The sequence below is a fragment of the Chanos chanos genome, chromosome 4, assembly GCF_902362185.1.
Source record: "Chanos chanos chromosome 4, fChaCha1.1, whole genome shotgun sequence".
Lineage (NCBI taxonomy): Eukaryota > Metazoa > Chordata > Actinopteri > Gonorynchiformes > Chanidae > Chanos > Chanos chanos.
The window spans coordinates 39,207,241-39,226,491 of record NC_044498.1 but is presented as its reverse complement, the minus strand read 5'-3'; the positions used below and the strand labels follow the sequence as shown (position 1 = coordinate 39,226,491).

Here is a 19,251-nt window from a genome sequence, read left to right as displayed (position 1 = left end):
GTATTCCAATTTTCAGACTTCAGTTTTATCACTATACCCAACATAAAGCATATACATCATATGTGTATCAGGGTTTCCACAGTCGGCTTTGGAGTGGTAAACCTGGTTAAGAAATGTCTAAAAATCAAGACATCCACATCTGTGGTTATGTAAGATAATCTTTATAAAAACAATTTACATGCCAGTTATTTCTTAAAATTGGACAAAGGATATTCCATCAGTTTAGTTTAATTTCATTGTAATCCAGAGTGAACTCTGAATGACTGTGAATCACAGTGTTCCTTCAGGGTTAGATTTCACAAATCAAATATACTGACATTATACCTGGAGTCATTCATACACACATGTATTTTACAAGAGCCAGTGGTACGAGTAAATATTAAAGTAAATACTCAACCAAAATTTTGCAAAGTAAATATCAGCTGCATTTTGTGTTCAGTGGCAGCTGGGCTGTTATTGCAATCTTAGTGGAAAAAAAGTTTCACTCCATAACTCATTCATTATGTAAGCCAATTATCCTAATTAGGGTCGCAGGGGGCTTGCTGGAGCCTATCCCAGCGTTCATTGGGCAAAAGCCGAGGAAAACATCCTGGACAGGTCGCCAGCCCATCGCAAACCCCATAGCCGAGTGTGTAACTTTAGGGCGTCTGGGACTGATGTCTCATTAAATTTTCATCCACAGAATCAATTCAAATTACCCACATTCTATCTATAGAACTGTAACAATCACGACTCCTTGGTGAATATCTCAACTTTATTTCAATCCATTAAATCCCCCAAAATTTGGTGTTAGTGATCCAGTAACCCTGTGAGGATTGTACCTTCTGCAGCAGAGCAGGTCAAGAGTTTCCTCTATAACAAGAATAACAATTGAAAAAAGACTATCTTTAAAATTAATGTCCTTTCTGCGAGTACAAAATAGTGAGTAGAGTGAAATAAATGAATTTGGCTGTTTGAATCTAGGTCTCACGTGCATGCACTGCTGATGTGATGTGAAGAGGGAATGAGGTGCTATTCAGAGTTACCTAAAGACTCTGTTCTCCTTTGGGAGAACATCAAGGAACAACAAAGCTGCAGACTCAGACACGAAATGTCACAGAACCTAAGCAGCACAACCTAATCCTCAAACTGACCCACAACAGGAGTTAAGAAGGACAAAAAGACAGAAAACTGTATCTGTTTTTTTTTTTTATCAAGTACAAAATTTATATATTAAAACATAGACAGCTGAAATCCCACCATTTCAGAGCTGCAGTCTCTCTGAAATGGTGGGATTTCATAGCAGCATGTGGATAAACTGTCGTGTTTCCCACTCTGCTGAATTACACTCCTTGTCACTGGTATTTGGAGCATGTGTTGAAAACAAGAGAGGTGTCTGGAGGCCAAGGCATCTGTAAGGCGTGCAGCCATTTCATTCTTAGCTTCATATGCCGTGACTGGAGGATTCCTGTGGCCTGAGAGAGTTGGAGCTCAACCCACTTTACACTCGTTTCAGATGGGAATCAGATTGGGCTGTTGTGTTCTTAAAAAGAAAGCAATGGCTTTTTTTCTTTTTATCGTTCACATGAAGATTAGCAATACAAGGTCATGACTTTCGGTTGCCATGAGAGAAGGGTAGACAAAAGCGAGTCTATTAAGATAGTTGTACCTTCAGATTCAGTCAGACTTTCACAGAATCAAGACATTGCAGATTTCTATAATAGTTGAGTTAAAGATCAGAGCTGCAATGCTTTGGTACTCTTAGATGTTTTATAGGTAACACATAACATACTGAATAATCCCTTCAGTGCCTGTTTGACAACAGGCTCAAAGTAGCAAATGTCAGATTAGTCATCAGTTGATTTATCTTATGTCTTTATCTTAAGTCATAGCTACTTACCATAGTGTGATTTATAATGCCTTATAATGCATTATTCTCACCATTTAAGGTAAGAATCACACATTTAGGTAAGTGATAACGCAATAAACTTACTGAAAAGTTTATGTGTTTCATCTCCTAAGAGACGATGACAAAATGCCCAAAGCTTGCATGCTTTGACAAAATTTGTAGGACAAAAACGATGAATAATATAGCTGTTCTATCAGATATAATGTAGTTTAATGACGTAAAATTACATGGGAGAAGTTTTAAATTAAGAGCAGATTTGCCCTACCTCTGACACAAGGTTTGCCTCTCAATGAATACCCATAGAAGAGCTAAAACAAGGCTTTTCCTAGGATGTTTTGATGGTATTGTATTTATCCAAGACTGAGAGTCAAGTCTGAGTTACAGTACCTGTCAGTGTCAATTACAGCTACACCCTTTAGTAACAGAGCCAAACCAAACAAAGGTCATTCCCATGTCACCATGCTCTGTAATGGTAGCAATTGTACTTGAAAATGCAGTGAAAGATTTGGGTTCAGATTGCTGAGGACAACCATTAGTTTGCTGTGGTTTAGGAGGAGCCATTTTCCCAACCCCATTTTTAAGGATTGGACCACACCACTACAACAGAACCCTCAGATTCATTTCCACAATTCTTGGTGAGTTATTAGGAGGGAACTGTTTAGGGGTTAGTATTCATGGTGAGTGAAAAAAACATCGGCAAGGGGAAATAAATATTAGACTGTTATTTTTAATAAATATTTTTTAATGCTGAACTGTAATGCAGTTTAACCTCAATTGGTGTTTTTGGTTTGTTTAGCTGGTCAGTGAATAAAATATCTGATATATTTCTTAGGGATATCTGTCACTCTTAAAAATGACCATTGGATAAGCTCATAAGCTATTATGGTTTTTTATTTTGCTTTGTTTTGTTTTGGGTTTTTCCCCCCCTAACACCAGATGACTTATAGAGGGAACAATTATCCTTTTTTATTCCTGTGGCTGACTGAATGAAACTTTCAGATATTCCATCAATTCTGTGGTTAACTTGAGTTAACTTTAGCAGTTTAGGAGGTAGAAAAGGCCAGCCGGAGCCCTCACAGCACATAACTCTGGTCAGGAGGTGGTCATTCAGTAAACTGTGGTGATGTAAAACCTTTATCCAAATATTACATCAGCATTACAGTATGCTGGTTACAGTATGTATTTTACTGAAAAACACAAGGGACATGTACGTCACAAATGGGACTAAAATTAAGGGAATGAAAAAGGAGAGATAACCCATTATCTCATATAACAATGTACACATTGTATAAATGTATACTCTTGACATATTGCATAAGTATTGCTGAGCCTAGGAGTATAATTAAAAGTAATCAAAACTAGAACGTCCAACTACTTGTTCCCAGATTAGGTCACTCAGCTATATTCACACAGAAATACTGACAAATTCTATCCCATACGGCACTAAAAAATCTGAGTTTTCAAGCCCATTTATGAAAATTCTGGAGGGTGTCCTTGTACTCTGTATATCCAGTTCAAATAAGCTTTAGCACAACTAATTCAGCTTATGAGTGAGTTGTGCATGTGGTTGACTAAATCCAGAATGCTTAGGGCAGATTGTTCCTCACGAATAGATTGGGAGAGTCTGCTCTAAAGAAACAAAAGGAGGTTGTATTTATTGATTTACTTGTAAAACCTGGGGTGATAAGATATTTTTTTGTCATAACATCATCAAATGACAATGATACACTCTTCACTTATTCAAGCTTGGCCTTAACCCACAGTTACCCTCACAGTATATTGACTTTCTGGGTAAACTTAAAATATCAGTTCATACCTAAAATAGTAATGTGTCACATATAAATTCATGGAATCAATCCATCTGTAATATTTACAAAAAAAAAAACCAAACAAAAAAAAAACTGGTGCAAATTAGTTAGCAATTCAGCCAATGACTCATGAAAGAAACGCTTCCTGTCATTTGGGTAATGCATCTAATCTCACCGCGCGTGCACACACACACACACACACAGTTTTGGGTTTTAGAGGCACCCTCTTCATTACAGAAAGGGGCTGGAAATTAGCTCCAGACTACAAAGTGGAGCAGATGTCTTAGTACTAGTTGTAACTAGTAGTAACATTTTCTGATCAAGACTGAGGTTTGAAATATTCAGATGAGCGTAGAATGCTTTATTTGATGAGACTATAGTCTGTTGAAGAAGCAGTAGCATTCCAAATCTGCAATGGTGACTTGTGAATCATATAAAGTTGATATAATCCAACGTAAACCAAACCCCTAGCCCTGTGTAAAGCCTCATGATTTCATATTTATGTAATTTATGTTGATGTCGTTGATATAATCGCAAACGTCATTGAACTCTTACTTGATGTCTTTTTAAATACCCCATCATTTCTGTTGGTATACAGTGATACGGAGGGACATATAGCGACAAAACATAGGCTGCAGAAGAACTTTGCCTTTAGGAATTTTGAACTTTTAATATAATTTTCAAAGCAGTCTCCGATTTTAATGGGTTTGTATGGTGGTGATTATGTCTGTGTGAAATCTCAGACAGAATGTAGATAATAAGTGTGAAAATAAACTTTCTCTCTAGGGGAAGCTGAAACACATAAGCAACCACTCAGGGCTCTAGTGTCACATTTCAGCATGAAACTACAGTCTGGCTCTCTCACCTCATACTGTTTTCAGGGAGGAGTTAAAGTAGGAGAGTCCTTTTTGTTACAGCATTGCTGAGGACCGCCTCTCTTTTTCAGACAGGGTGAGACCAGGCTGTCACACACTGCCACCAGGACTGGGACTGAATGAGTCTGAAATGCTGTGTCACAAGTTCCTGGTACAGTGTCTGAGCTGGGGGTTGATCCTGGCTGGGGCAATGCACTTTGCTTCTCTTCTGAGGTTTCATGCCTCTTATGGCCGCTATGTGGGTTTCTCTACAAGTGTCTGGATGGTGCCAGCCAGGCTGGCTTGGTTCCTACAAGAGCTGCCTGCCCTCCTGGTACCTCTGCTCTTATTCTTGACCTCCAGTGGACCTCATGGTACTGGGAGCTACCTGCTCCTCTGCACCTTTTGTATACACTACTTCCAAAGGTAGGCTATGAGCTACAGTATAAGGAATTGTAACAGAATATAATTGTACTGTAAAATGTTTTAATCCTTTCTTTAATCTGAGTAGGAACATTGAATACTTTTGCCATGACAGGGATACCATGTCACAGCACGCTTGGAGTGACTTACCAAATGTTTTACTTAAGACAACAGCAAGAACAAGAGGAAGGGGAGAGACATTTAAACCAGCTATCCTGCTGGTGTGGAATCTCAATCCAATAGGCCACTGCCACTCAGAATACACTCTTGCGTATTGTTTTCTAAAATTATCTTGCATGTAGTTAAATATGGCAACAGCTGGATATAGATATAAAATAGAATCTGCTACGCATAGAGGGATTTTTCAGCAGGCTAATTCTATTGTGATGAATTAGCCAGCTGTGAAGATTCTTTCAGTGAAGATAAACCCTAACGGGATTAACTATGTTTTACAGCAGAGTAAACAAAGCAATTGTTTTGGTGTTGTTATGAGATATTAAAAACATTAAAAACATTAAAAATTCCAAGCAGTTTGTTTTGACAGTAACTGATCAATGCAGAGTATTATCATATTGTTAATGAGAACAATGTAAAAAAAAAAAAAAAAAAAAAAAAGGGAAGCATTTCTAAAATTTTGCAAATAGATAATTGTATTTATACAGACAACGATATGTGACATGTTCTAAACTGTGTCATGGGTAAAAGTGAAAAAAAAAAAAAAGAAATCTCAGAGAGTTAATGACAATTGCACATGATAACATAAAACGTTTTAGGTTAATTCCATCCTGCTGACTTATTTATCTCTTCTACTGTCTTTTATAAATAGTAATGTGTTTATTGCTTGTTTTTATGGAGAGGCTTCTGTCTCAACCAGCTAAATATATGATTGTATGGGATATTTTGGGCTCTGTGGAAACAGTACCATATAAATGAGACAGGAGAAGTAGAAAATCATCACGTTTCAATCGCAGAGTTATCCTTTCTTAGCATTTTCAAACCAAATTTTTGGAGACCTGAATCCAATTTGCTATCTGGCCTAAATGATTCAAGACAATGCATTGTAAATACAGAGAAAAGAGTCTGACTGTGCTAATCTAAGGGGCACTCAGAGGAATGTTGCCACACGAGTAACCCCACAGTGAAGACCCTAATACATACAATATGACCCAAGGCTTTGGTAAGCCTTTAATGAACTGGTCTGAACATGTACACATAATCTGGTGAATAAAGCCCTGAAATTACAAAAGCTTTGGAAGGTGTATCTTGATCTAATAGGTAAATAACATAGGAATCAACTGATGAATGGCAGTAGTTGAAAAATCATAGGTTAGGTCTAAAACAAGTCTATGCCAACAAAACAATCAAAATAGAGAATCAGGAAGAGAGGAACAAGACCAGTGTACAGAAAATCTTTGGACCACTTCTTTTATGGTCAATATCAAAATCAAAGGTCCAGCTTACTATAAAAAAATTGAGCTTGCTCCTTTGTGTTTAGGGTAATCAAGAAAATTAAACAACAAACAAGTTCATAGTCACCGTAAGCTAATAATGATCTAACAGAAACCTAGAATTTCAAATTGGGAAGGTAAAGAATATGTAAATTATAAAGATATCAGACAACTGCCATCCATAATGTCATACTAGCAGCAAATCTTACAGTCAAGTGAAGTATATCACCGGTCACTGAAGTGTGGAACATGCAGGAATGAAATGGTAAAAGAATGCTTCCATTATCACATATGTCACACTATTCTCCATGGTCTTCAGGACCTTTATCTACTCTTTGCTGACCAGAGGACAACCATATCCATTTGGTATAATGGTGACAGCAATGTTCTTCTGTTCTGTCAACGGCTTCCTTCAGGCTCACTACCTAATGCACTGTGCTGCTTATGATCAGACATACCCGTCCACTACTTGTATGGTGACAGGTAAGCCAACAACAGTCTAGAATAATCTTCAGTTACTGACCCAATGTTATCTGTTTGTATTTATGAGGTAATATTATACAAGTCTAATATTATACAGCCCTGTACTCATAGTTGCAGTGTTGCTATTTTTGTGTCTAATAAGTAATGGATAACTGTTACAGTGAAAGCGTAATTTTTAAACAGTTGGGTAAGATGGTTAGAGTTGATGTTTGTAGCGTCTTTTTTCCAGGTTTAATGATATTTTACTTGGGGATGGCCATCAATATCCACAGTGACAATATTCTGCGTAATTTACGAAAACCTGGTGAAATCATCTATAGGATCCCAAGAGGTAGAATTACAAATGAAGAAATCATTTATGACTGATATTATGGCATTTTTATTATGGGTCCAAGCAGAAAGGTGCTGGTATTTATTGTTCTGCTATGTATCTTTTAAATTACTATCATTTTTCCTCCCTAAAAGTGTCTGTATTCATAAAGCTAAGAAACTAATCTAATCTGAATGCCCTGCTCTAGACAGGTTTGTAAAATTGAGCTGATCATCTAGTTGGTAATAACTTACTGACTATTAGGCCTCAGGGGAAAAAAAAATTAAAAAGACATCCCCCTATTTCTGCCATAGTGGATATTACACCTTTTCTTAGGTTTTTTCAAAAACATTTTTAGAAAAACATCTCCCAGGCCATTTGTCTGATCAGCATGACATTTACCATGCGCCATCTAAGGAGGTGCTTCATCAAAAATTAATCAAAAGAACTGTGGTAACAATATGCCCACCGCAAAATAATCATTTTGAGTGGGCACTTTGACGTCTCTGTCACCCCAATCACACTGTGTGATATTCACCATATTCATCGTACTTCTTTCTGATTATAAAGCACCATACCAAATTTGGTGCATCTGATGCCTAGGTCAACAATACAGTGAAAATACCCATAACTCCTTGAGCACTCCAGTCAATTCGTCTTGTGTGTGTGTGTGACTGTCATATTTCCCCCTGTCAATTTTTTCCCTGTTGGTGAAACTAGAATCTAGGTAACTCTTTAGTCAAAATACTTATGAATCAGAATGCAAAAGCAATTTACTGAAGTTGAAAATTTGATTCCAAGTAAATTCAGTTACTGGAAAATATTTGAAGGCTCATCTGCTTGGACTCCATAATTACTGTTTTTCAGTTGATCTCTTTTAGATCATTTCAATAATGCAACTTAGCAATATGAAATGTTGAGACAATGTCATTCCTTATATCCAGGTGGCCTGTTTGAGTATGTGTCTGCTGCAAATTACTTTGGGGAGACAGTGGAGTGGTTGGGTTATGCCATTGCAACCTGGTCCCTGCCTGCATTCTCTTTCGCTTTTTTCAGCATATGTTTCATAGGACCAAGAGCATACCACCACCACAGGTATCCAATTTTTATGTCTTTTCACAACATTTTAGAATGTTGTGAAAGAACCTAGCAAGTCAGATTGAAATTAAAAGCAGGACACATATTTCAGCACTACAGAATAGAAAAAAAATCCTGTTACCTGACAGCAGTAATCTAATCTGTGTTTTAAGTAAAAAAAAAAAAAAAACCCAGAAAAGCAACTTCTAGCTAAAAATCACTCAGAAATGTGTGACCATAAAGTCTAACCATGGTCTCTCTGAAACTGTCCAGGTTCTACCTTGAGAAATTCAAAGATTATCCCAGATCACGGAAACCTCTTATTCCCTTCATCTTTTAAGGATGGACAAAGAAGAGAGGGAATGCCTCTGTAGTCCTCTCCAAAAACGGGCAAACCTCACTAAAGCACCTTAATGTACATAATAGGAAAATGGCTGTGTGCATTCTCTGTTTTTTTTCAAAGTGTTCTTTTTCACAGTTGTTTACAGTCACTAGTATAGTACAACGTACTTGAATCACTTTGCATAAATAACCTCGCAATCATAACTTGTGTCAAGGTCTCAGCACAAGTGTTGTTACTCTATAAATAAGTGTTACTACTTACTACTCTAGTAAGTCAGATTTACATAATAACAGAAGCCTCTTTTAGTTTATCTCCACATATAAACAGTATGGGTCTCCAGCATTGAATTTAACAATAGAAAGAAAACCAGAGAAACCCTCTGCAAACCAGAGAAAATAAAAGTTTCCTTTTTTAAGTTGTTGTCGGGTGTTGTCTCTTCATTTTCACTGCTAGTTGGGACTTTTATTATTATCATTAGTAGTAGTATTCCAAACTACAAGGTAAGCACACAAAAATAATAAGATCCGGACCAGAACTTGATTAAAAAAAAAAAAAAAAAATTGTATGACAGTAAACATGTTTTTAAACAGCTCATAAGTTAATAATAAATAGATGGTGAACACTGAAAAAGACCACGGTTCTTTCATTCTGCATAAATTCACAGACATGGGATCAGTTCCAATAAACACCACATGTTAAAATCTAGTCACCACACTTGAGAACAAAACATTCAACTACAATAATCTGTTTTCTTCACCCTGTGTTCCAGACAAACAAACATAAAAGACAGTGATTCAAAATAAATAAATCAACTTAATTAACATCTCTTATGATACACTTCACATCCAAAATAAGGTTGGCTATTTCCACGGCAACATTCAACGCATTGACTTTTGCTGAGAAAGAGTCTAACACCCGTGGCTGAGATGTCGAGTTTGTAATGGGAGCGGGCAGAAAAGGATCATAACCTGTGTTTAAAGGTGTCCAATTCATATCCGACTTGATCTCTATAAGGCCACAGCCGCAGGAAACGGGACCGCTACCCTGAGTGTCTAAGTGGGAGAGCCAGTTGTGAGCATGAGAAAGGTCAATGAGACAGTCCTGTCCATGCTGTCGTAGAGAGAGAGCCACCGACTCCAGAGAACGGCAGAACGCATCCACGCCCAGCAGCAACTCTGAGCGAGAGATGCCCATAGCTGACAATACATCAGGATGTGTACCCTGGCTCTGTAGAAATAAACCACGAACACAAACAAACGTAGAGGAAATCCTTAAAAATTGGTGCTTCACTGACAACAAACCCTATGCAAATGCACTTATGCCTGTACCCATATACTGAACGAGTAATAATAAATTGTCACTGTATCAGACGTAAAGGTCAAGCTTTTTACAAACAGAAATAAATGAGTACAAATCGGTGTAGTAAGCACTGCTTTTTCTATCATAGTTTAATCTCTGTATTTGGAAATCATTAGTATGTGCACTAGAAAATGAGATAGGAGAAGAGAGAGCATACTGTGTGTCTGATGTAAGCAGCCAGGAGTGTCTCTGTGCAGCCTCCTCCTAACAGAGCCCAAGGATCCTTTAGTGTCAGCCTCAGCACATGCTCAGCCTTCTTACACACCACCTGTGTGTACAAGAAATACATACACGCTTCATTAAAGGACAAGAAAAATCCAAAGATTTATAAAAAAACAAACAAACAAAAAAAACAAAACAAAACAAAAAAAACACTGCATGCCCCTTACCATGCCCCACTGCGTGCCTGTGAACACTGTTTTTTTTTTTTTTTTTTAAATAAAAATGCTTGTTTCCTGTATAGCCTGTAACAGACAATCATCAGGCAACAAGAACTTTTAGAAAAGCCCAAGTACTCCCCAGCTATCATCTTTCGGACCTTTGTACTTGGATATTTTTCTGCTCTCTCTGTCTTATATGTATAGAGATCTTACTATCATCCCATCGTACCTTCAATTCATCAAGCACTGTTTCATTCCTGTGGCAGAGCAGCATGGTTGACACTGCCTGGTCACCAGAGGGGAGCAGATGGAGCAGCTCTCTGGATCCACACCTCCTGACACAGAGTCCTCTGATCTGCCCATATGCTTCGGGTGGGACTGGGGAGTACAGTGAGGCTACTTCCTGTGCACCTGTGCCAGAGGAGAAGAATTCTAATCACAGTTTGCATTGTTTCAAGATATTAACATTTAAGTGCTCAAATCCAGACACCTGGATGTGAAACATTGAAATTTCTTTAATATACTTCATATTTCAATAACCGTTTTTTTTTTTTTTATCACTCACAGCAGCAGTAACAAACAAAGTGGGCATATTTATAACGGAAATTATACCGTAGGAAATCAGTGCAGAGAAAGAAATGGTTAAAAACTCTAAGCATGACTGACCTGTGAGCTGGCAGACTGGTTCCATGAGAGCACGTCCAAGCCTCTCTATCACCACAACTCCATGTTCCCTCAGGTATTGCTGTAAGACGGGATGGATAACTTTCTGACATGCAAACACACTCACTTCATCTCTGACCGTCTGTTCCCCAAGTTTCAGAAGTTGGTCCAGCACCATGCCCTCTGGGTTAACTCCTGCATGAATTTCTATAGTTGCTTCTCCAATCTCAGACAGATCCCCTGCCAGTGAAGTACTGAACAGTACTAACTTATACAGACCAGGCCCATATCTCTCCAACTCAGCAGAACGAAGCATTTCTGGCATTTCCACCAGCAAACCTGGGAAAACTGCAGAATCTTCCACTGACTCGCCCTCAATGGATAATATAACAGTTCTACCGAAACACACTTTTCCTGGAGAGTCACAAGGAACACTTCGGAGGAAAGACTGGACGACCAGAGAGCTCACATACTGTGCCTCTTTCGAGGTCAACATGCAGGCTGGTTTGCTGGTAATTACAGTTTGGGCTAAAGTGACAAGTAATTGACAACTACTGAATTCAATTTGGACCTTGCAAATACATTTGTCCTCACTAAGGTACCGGTTACATGCTTCCAGTAGATGATTATACACTTTGATTGCGACGCTGGTTCTGAGGTCCAGTCTCTTTGCATTGTTAATGAGTCCCAAGCAGAGGATTGCTGCAAACAATCCACATTCGCTGAAACGCTCTGTGTGATTAAGGATGGCAGTTGTTATAAGTTTTAATAGTGGTTCAGAAACTTGAATTTCTTTAAGTAAAACCGATGACGTGGAGGTGGTCACAACGTGTCCGCCGACATTGTTGTGGACTTGCTTCAATCCGCCATGTGGACCATATGATGAAGAGACAATGCGTCCCAGCAGGGTTAACTTTTGACAGACTTGACTGTTCGCAAGCGGATCGTCTGTGAAAACCGACGGTTTTTTCTTGCAAAGTCGGGACATATTCTCTAAATACTCTACTGTCCTATACAGTCATTCTTCTTCAGCGTTCTGATTCCGGCAATAACGCGGGCTGATTATATTGCACACATATGAGCTTGAATGACCCAATTAGACCTCTGACCACGTACTAAACTGAGAGAGGGGAAACACGGAACAGTCGGGGTGAGGAGTTTGAGCTTTTAAGCAAATTGCTCTCACCAGTAAATTTAAAGGCTATTCGTACTGCACATCAGTTAGAACAGAGTAGTCATCATATCGAATGCTTATTTCTAGAAATCAACAAACATGTAAAAGTAAACGGGACGCGTAGTTGAGACGGCGTGAGGTCCTCGAATTGGACAAGTCTCCATTTGCCTGTTTTCAATTACCAAATAAAGTATGTTTAAATCATTAATAAATTATAGTCAATATATGTGTACGTGATATATGATATAAAGTATGACATAATTGGCGGTTCAACGTTTTTTCACATTAAATGCCGTAAACAACACTATGTATTTGGTAAAACAGTCAGGCAATATTCTAGTTTTCTGTTTGTAACTATGACAACATTATACCTCCTGGGGCTTCAAGATCACATGGTCAACTTTCAAACTGGAGGCGGAAAAATAGTGGGTAAATACCAGGGCAGCGGAAGCCTCTGATATAATATAATTTCTGGTAAAAGAAAATTTTACATTCTTGTCTGTATGAGGCTTGTAATTAGAGCCATAACTCTACACGCATACACCAGAGAAACACGTTCAAATTCAAAAACGGATTTATGGCTTGCTACCAAGCTAACGTTTGCTTTCCAACCGTTGTTACGGAGATTCAACCAAGTGTACTTCCGAATGTTTAGCAACAGACATACGACACTTTCATACTTTAGCGGTCAGTTATGGGTGTTTATGAACCTGTGGTTGCTTATACAATGACAATACTTTTGAGTTCTCATCGGGAATCGTGAAATTCAGCGGCTGTCTTTCTTGTCCAATACCCAACCTCTGTGATACATTTAATACAGAGGAGTCAGCAACAATGTTATATCAATAATGGTGCGATCTCTCTCTCTCTCACTCTCTCTCGTATTTTTTGCTGTCCTCCTAAGGTGCCCTTCATACTCACCATGCAGCATAACAAGTTCGTTGTTAAGGTAGGAAATGCATTCTAAGTTTAAGTTTCAATTATTTATACCACGCCTAGAAACATTGCATTGTTAGGAGCAATTGTTGTGAAGACCATCAGAGAACAGGCAATGTAAAAATGTAAAATAGTCATATCTCTCCTTTTCCTTGGCATTCCAGTTGAATTGTGTGGCATACTAGTTTGACAGCTAATCGTTTTCAGAATGTTTTTCTTACTTCTAACGCTTTTAACGTTGAACTCTCTTATCGTCAACTGCCACCAATAGACTGGAGTATGTTGCCGCTAGGAACAGTGTGACGTGCACAAGCTTATATGAACACTTCTTTTTTTGTGTCTGATTGTTATATACCTCCATAATTACATACCAAGATGTATTGTGTATGTATAGAAACAAAAGTCTCAGGACGCTAGAGGGAGGTGTCGTCTCAGGAATGGGAATCTGAAGCTGCAGCTGTGCAAAACCATTGTGATCATCAACGTCTTTGCAGGAAGACGCATCAGAACTTATTATTGTGTACCTAATGTGTAATAGTTTATATTGTAATTTGGGAGGTGATCCACAGGCAACCAGATAGCTGTATTTTGCATATGTCCTTATACTTCCATAGAAGCTGATGTATTTTACATCAACTTGTGGTTCCTTTGAATCATTACTTGTATTGCATCTCTGATCAGGTCTTTATGAATTCTGAATATTTTGCTTTTGTTGATTCTTTTGCTGTCTGTGTGCTGAACTAGCACAGACCATTCATCCGTTTGAAATCTCTAGATGAATGTATGTCAACATAATGTGCATCAGATGTTTGCATGAAGATCTGGGAAAGCCTGAGGCTAACTGCTTTGTTGACATTTCATTTACTGAGGGCTTTGACCCAAGACTCTGAATGCTTGTGTGGATCACTCACATCCACATTAATTCCAAGGATGTCCCAAAGGCTAGACATTGGCTAGATTCTTTCTGTCTCACTCTGTTTCTCTCCTCTGCTGTCTCTTTCTCCTCTTTTACCCCAATATTTTCATTGCAGCAGAGTGGTGCAGCCAAATATCAATAGGCTAATCATTCATTCCTTGACACGTAACGACACATAACAATTCTATCGTGTCATTTTTCCTTGAAAAAAAAACTCAGTCTTTGTCACATGCCACAAAGCAACCACAGAAAACCAGAAATATGGATTTGAACAATAGCATCAGCTGACACAGTTTTCAGCTTCAACTGAAAAAACACTATTCCCAAACTGGTTTGCTGAGGGTATGAACTTTCCCGGAATGGAATAAGCAGTCTGAACCTCCTTAATAACCCACACTGGTACACACTAGTACACTCGCGCTGCTCCATGAGTGTAATTAGACAGTGAGGTCCAGATAGAGAGTCACTCCCTGAATGTTTGCTTTTTTTGTGCAGGTCACACTCTGTGTTGTATCTCATGAACGCAGTTTTATAAGACAAGTTCCTGCCATGTTTCTGAAGCTCTTCGCTCTGTGCTCTGACTGGTCAGAGAAGCTGTGGTAGGTGATAGGCCAATCACACTGAGGTGGGTTGTGGCCTCAGAGCCTAGGATTCCGTAGACCGCCCCCGGGAGGACCGATATGCAACGCCTCAAAGGACACTGACTGTTTAAAAGAGAGAATCGCAATCTGCTTTTTATTAAATTGTGTCCAACTTTTTTTTTCTTTTTTTTTTTTTTTTAATCTGTCTGGCATAGAGGACGTAGGAATATAGGGCTCTTGTTTTTGTGTTAGAATTTTTTGGTGTTTGGTAGTATGACAGATGGGTCTGGTCTGTTTTATATGCCTGGTTCCCTCTCTAGTCGATGCACCACAGTCTTAGACCACACACTTGGATCTTTTAGCGTCTTCTGCTCTGTTGTGAAAGAACAGAGGAAATATTTTGTCACCTCCAAATTGAATGGAGGCACATGGTAAGATTTAGTGTGTGGACGATGACAGGCCTTACTGGCCATATTCTTTAGAGAGAGAGGACAATAGAGCAATGAATTGTAACTGTTTTATGTCATATAACAGGACCTGGAGTCTGTTTCTCTTGTTTTGCTCATTTTCTATTTATAAGTACCCATGGGATCCTCCTTCTTCTGTGTTGTTTGCTTAGAGTTACCTGGTGATGTTCTTGTCTGTTCTTGCTGCTGGAATTCCGCTCTTGGGTTGTGTCCTGTACCATAAAAAGGAAGGGCACTCAGGTGTGCTAACATCCCAAATAAAGAGAACCTTTTGCTGACAAAACCACTGTACACTTCACAGAATCTCTGTAAATACAACGGCTTAATCATTTTGATATATTCATCTTATTTTGTTCAAAACTTGCTGAACTTCTCAAGGGAATATTGGATGACTCATGCCACGCAAAAACAGCAAGTTAAGACCAAGACGACTGAGCCTGAAAGTGGATACACCCACTGATCTAAAGAGGTCCTTAGGGCTCTGTAGATTGCTCGCAAACCTGTGTCTCAGGGAGACAGAGAAAGGGAGAGAGAAAGAGGTCGTTTTTTTTTTTTTTTAAGGGGGGTGGGAAAGGGTTTGGAAGGAGGGGCGAGTTTTATTGAGTGAGACCACATATGCTGCCCTGTCTTTTTTTTTTTCTTTTCTTTTCTTTTCTTTTCTCATTGTAAACATCTGCAGCTGGTTAATGTTAGCCTCCGAGCTAAGTGCAGGGAAAGTAGGTCTGGCCCTCATATGTAGCGATAGCTGTGGAACAAGGGTGGAGAGAGGGTGGAGTGGAGGCAGCGCTGCTCACCGTCGTGCTCACCGTTGGGCCCGCTGCTTAGCTTGGTGAAGAGTGCAGCTAGGCGGGTGTAGGGAGGGAGGGAGTGAGGAAGAGGGAGAGGGAGATGGAGGGAGGGAGGGAGAGACTCTGAGAGAGAGATAAGGGAAGGTAGTAGTGTCTTGGGAGCTGAGAGTGATGCAGACCAGAGCCGTGGAAGGAAAAAAAAAAAAAGAAAAGAATCAGCTTTAGGGTTGCTCCACCACTTATTTACACACAAACGATTAGAGGCAGAAACAGATTCAAGCTTCACTGGGTCAGGGTGTGGACTTTGATTAGAGAAAGGTCTGTGTTAACACCTTTTGTGCTAAACGTCTTTTGTCATTTTGTGTTGTTGGCAGGTCGTAGTGATCAGACACAGAAATACTCATTTGAAGAGAAGAATGAGACCAGGCTCTCTATGTCCAAAAAAGATTTAGGTCCATTCACGGCTAATGCCTGCTAACAAAAGACCATGTAAGAATGGAGCTGGTATTAGATAACATTGGGAACTGTTTCTTTTCTCTGTTCCTCACGCCACAGTCATGAATGTTTTCCCTTGAGTGGCAACTGCATAGGATTGGCCTAGTTGTTTGGGGGCGCCTCCTCTACATCCTAACTTTGAATCACTGTCTTTCTAATGCCCCTCTCAGAGATTGGTGTATATCACTGGACTGATTTCTTGATCCTGTTCTAAAGATAGCCAACAGAAATTATAACAACAACTCTGAGGTTAAAGGTCATAGTCAGGTTAATTCAGGGTCTCAGGATTTTGAATTAGAACAGGTTTTGTAACAGGCTGAGCTGTTTGTTTTTGATTTCTGTCAGGACAGTCTGTCACAGACACATAGTCCTTTTTTCGTAGTTGACATTTCAGTCATGCTGAGACATATTATGCCTAATCATACAGAGGTACATGTATAGAAACTGATTGAACTGAATTTAGTTTATGCTGATTGAAACAAATATTTAAAATATGTTTGAATGACCTAGGTTTTCCTGTGTATTTTCTCCCAGAGGCTGCCAACGCCAAAGAATCATATGCTGTTTACGCAAGTGTGACTATCAAATATTTGTCCAGTGGAAAGCTCCAGTGGTATCTGTCTGTGCGCTAATGCTATAAAGACAGCTAAAATTGCGCTGTCTGGCTCGGGGCCAAAAAAACAAACCCAATCAGGCAGGCATGGATGTCACAGAGCTCACACAGAGAAGCTTCAGCTGGAGAACATTAGGTGTGTCTGTCCTAATCATAGGCATTGATTGAGCCTGCGTTTGTCCTAAACTCAAAAATTAATTATGTGTTCACCTCGCACTCAAAGGCTGACGCCGGACTCATAACTCATATGATTCCCACAAGCCGTCCCATAGTCTTACAGTTCTCACAGACGGGATAAAAATGCCTGTTCAAGACTGGGAACATTCTTCTCCTCAGCTGTAACCGCATATTTCAGATTTCAAAAGAGAAGGAAAAAAATAGTGATAGCAAAGCAAATCCAAAGTCCAGAGTCAGTCAGTTGAGGAGGTCTAAACACAAGACATTGCCGTCCTTTCACTGAATGATTGACAGGTTCCATCCATCCTCGCCACCGGTTCCCACGCCAACCGCTCAGCCGAAACCGCTGGTCAGTCTGGCACAACACAAAAAGGCAAAAGAGATGCAAATAGATCTATAGGATGAGCTGTCCCTACATATACATATAGTGTCCCAACACATAAGGAGCTCTCTGTCTGTCTGTCTTTTTTTTTTTTTTTCGTTTATGCTTTGGGACCGATGCCAAAGCTGAGCCTCTTCTCTGCTACAGACACAACCACTTAAAGTGGTGATTTAAAGCAACACTGAAGGTCACATGGTGTATTTATATCCATGCATTAATTTTGCGTGTTTTTTTTTTTTTTTCTTTGCTGAGAGTCTTTCTTTATGACATTCTTTTACATTAAGGAGAAACTGGACAGAATGAATAGTGTTGTATCCCTCACCGATATGCATGATTTAAGCACAGAAGCTTTTCATTTTCTGCAGAAATTTGCTATGTACATGTACAAACATCAGCTTGACAGAACTGATACACAAACAGACATGACATTCAGTGTAGTTCAACAGATCCTTCCATCAATGACATGAAGAGTTTATGCTGAAAAACAAAGGTTTATGGTCTGTGAATGGCCACATATATAACTGAATAGGCAGGAGCAATAACTTGTATTAGATGATATTTAATCTGCCGCTTTGTACTGGGAGCCATCAATCTTGATAGGCACTGCTCATTAATTTCTCTGTAGATTTTATTTGTTGAGATTTTTCAGTCCATCACAAGGGGGCGCCTTGTCCACCCAATTTTGGTTAAGTCCTGTCTGTTTCTTTCTTGTATACAAAGGGAAAATTTGAAGAAAAATATGCTTTCATGTAGGAAAAACAAAGCTATTTGGCAGTGAAATTGACTCTGCCCAACTGTCTCTGTGCTAATAACGTACTGTAATCCTGCTTGACTGGAAATGAATTAGGAGGTTAAAAGCCAAATGAGTATGTTGAAGAAGTTTTATTAACTCAATCATTGGAGACTCCTTGAGTGCCGGCAGATGTAAATCACTACTTATGAGCAGAGTGAGAGAGAGAGAGAGAGAGAGAGAGAGAGGAGTGGAGTGGAGTGGAGTAATAGAGGGAGAGAGAAGAGAAAAGGCACCGTGCCAGAGTGTGTGGCAGCTAAACAATAGGTCTTACCCTACACACCCTTTTAATTCACTTTCTCACGTCACCCCTACAGCTGGCCCCGGAGAAAGTCAGACCAAGCTCATTACTCATGCAGGCCAGAGTGGTCCTGTAGTCCCCACTCAAGGGCACAGTTATGCACCTCTCTGTGCAGGAACTGTTTAATGTAAGCTCATTTCTGTTTCAAATTCACCTTTATCTGATTTGTAGCAGAGGAAGAGGGTATCGGTGTATTCATCTGAAAGTGTCTCTCTCTTCCTCTGTCTCCCTCTCTCTCCCCCTTGAATATCCATCCGTCTTGGCTATCTTACCTCCACATCTCTGTTTCTGCACACCTTTTTTTTTTCCTGTCTTTTCCCCCCCTCTCGCTTTGTCTTCGTTCATCTCGGTTTGTGTGCGGTGTGTCTGCATGCTTTAGGTTTTTTTTTTGCATTAATCTCAGCGTTCAGGTGTTGACATTTTGGGCACATTAGGACTCTTTGGAGGAGCGCAGTCCCCACTCCTCTCTGTCCCTTAGTGGGTGGTCTGAGGAGGTTAGTTAGACACAGGAATGGATTGGCTCTCACTGACAGCCCGCTTTCTTGCACTCATGTGTAAAACATAATCAGACTGGCGGAGAGAGATGTAACGGCAA

The 19,251-nt window shown here is 39.5% G+C and overlaps 2 protein-coding genes across 2 annotated transcripts; one reads left to right on the top strand and one right to left on the bottom strand.

Moving 5' to 3' along the window:
• The first annotated feature begins 4,701 nt into the window (after positions 1-4,701).
• srd5a2b (steroid-5-alpha-reductase, alpha polypeptide 2b) lies at positions 4,702-8,631 on the top strand. Its single transcript, XM_030772851.1, has 5 exons — positions 4,702-4,976; positions 6,741-6,904; positions 7,134-7,235; positions 8,159-8,309; positions 8,565-8,631. Exons 1-5 carry the CDS (start codon positions 4,702-4,704, stop codon positions 8,629-8,631), a joined length of 759 nt encoding a protein of 252 aa, XP_030628711.1.
• An 816-nt stretch (positions 8,632-9,447) lies between these two features.
• Positions 9,448-12,024, bottom strand: mkks (MKKS centrosomal shuttling protein). Its single transcript, XM_030773031.1, has 4 exons — positions 11,040-12,024; positions 10,603-10,784; positions 10,151-10,261; positions 9,448-9,861 (listed from the first exon to the last, which is right to left on the bottom strand). Exons 1-4 carry the CDS (start codon positions 12,022-12,024, stop codon positions 9,448-9,450), a joined length of 1,692 nt encoding a protein of 563 aa, XP_030628891.1.
• Positions 12,025-19,251: the final 7,227 nt, after the last annotated feature.

Excerpts from the sequence above, each read along its gene's own strand:
- srd5a2b (XM_030772851.1), top strand. The coding sequence starts at position 4,702 with ATGCTGTGTCACAAGTTCCTGGTACAGTGTCTGAGCTGGGGGTTGATC. Across the intron at positions 6,905-7,133 it reads CACTACTTGTATGGTGACAG|GTTTAATGATATTTTACTTG; the intron begins GTAAGCCAACAA and ends TCTTTTTTCCAG. Across the intron at positions 8,310-8,564 it reads AGAGCATACCACCACCACAG|GTTCTACCTTGAGAAATTCA; the intron begins GTATCCAATTTT and ends GAAACTGTCCAG.
- mkks (XM_030773031.1), bottom strand. The coding sequence starts at position 12,024 with ATGTCCCGACTTTGCAAGAAAAAACCGTCGGTTTTCACAGACGATCCG. Across the intron at positions 10,785-11,039 it reads ACCAGTCTGCCAGCTCACAG|GTGCACAGGAAGTAGCCTCA; the intron begins GTCAGTCATGCT and ends CCTCTGGCACAG. Across the intron at positions 10,262-10,602 it reads CAGTGCTTGATGAATTGAAG|GTGGTGTGTAAGAAGGCTGA; the intron begins GTACGATGGGAT and ends TTGTACACACAG.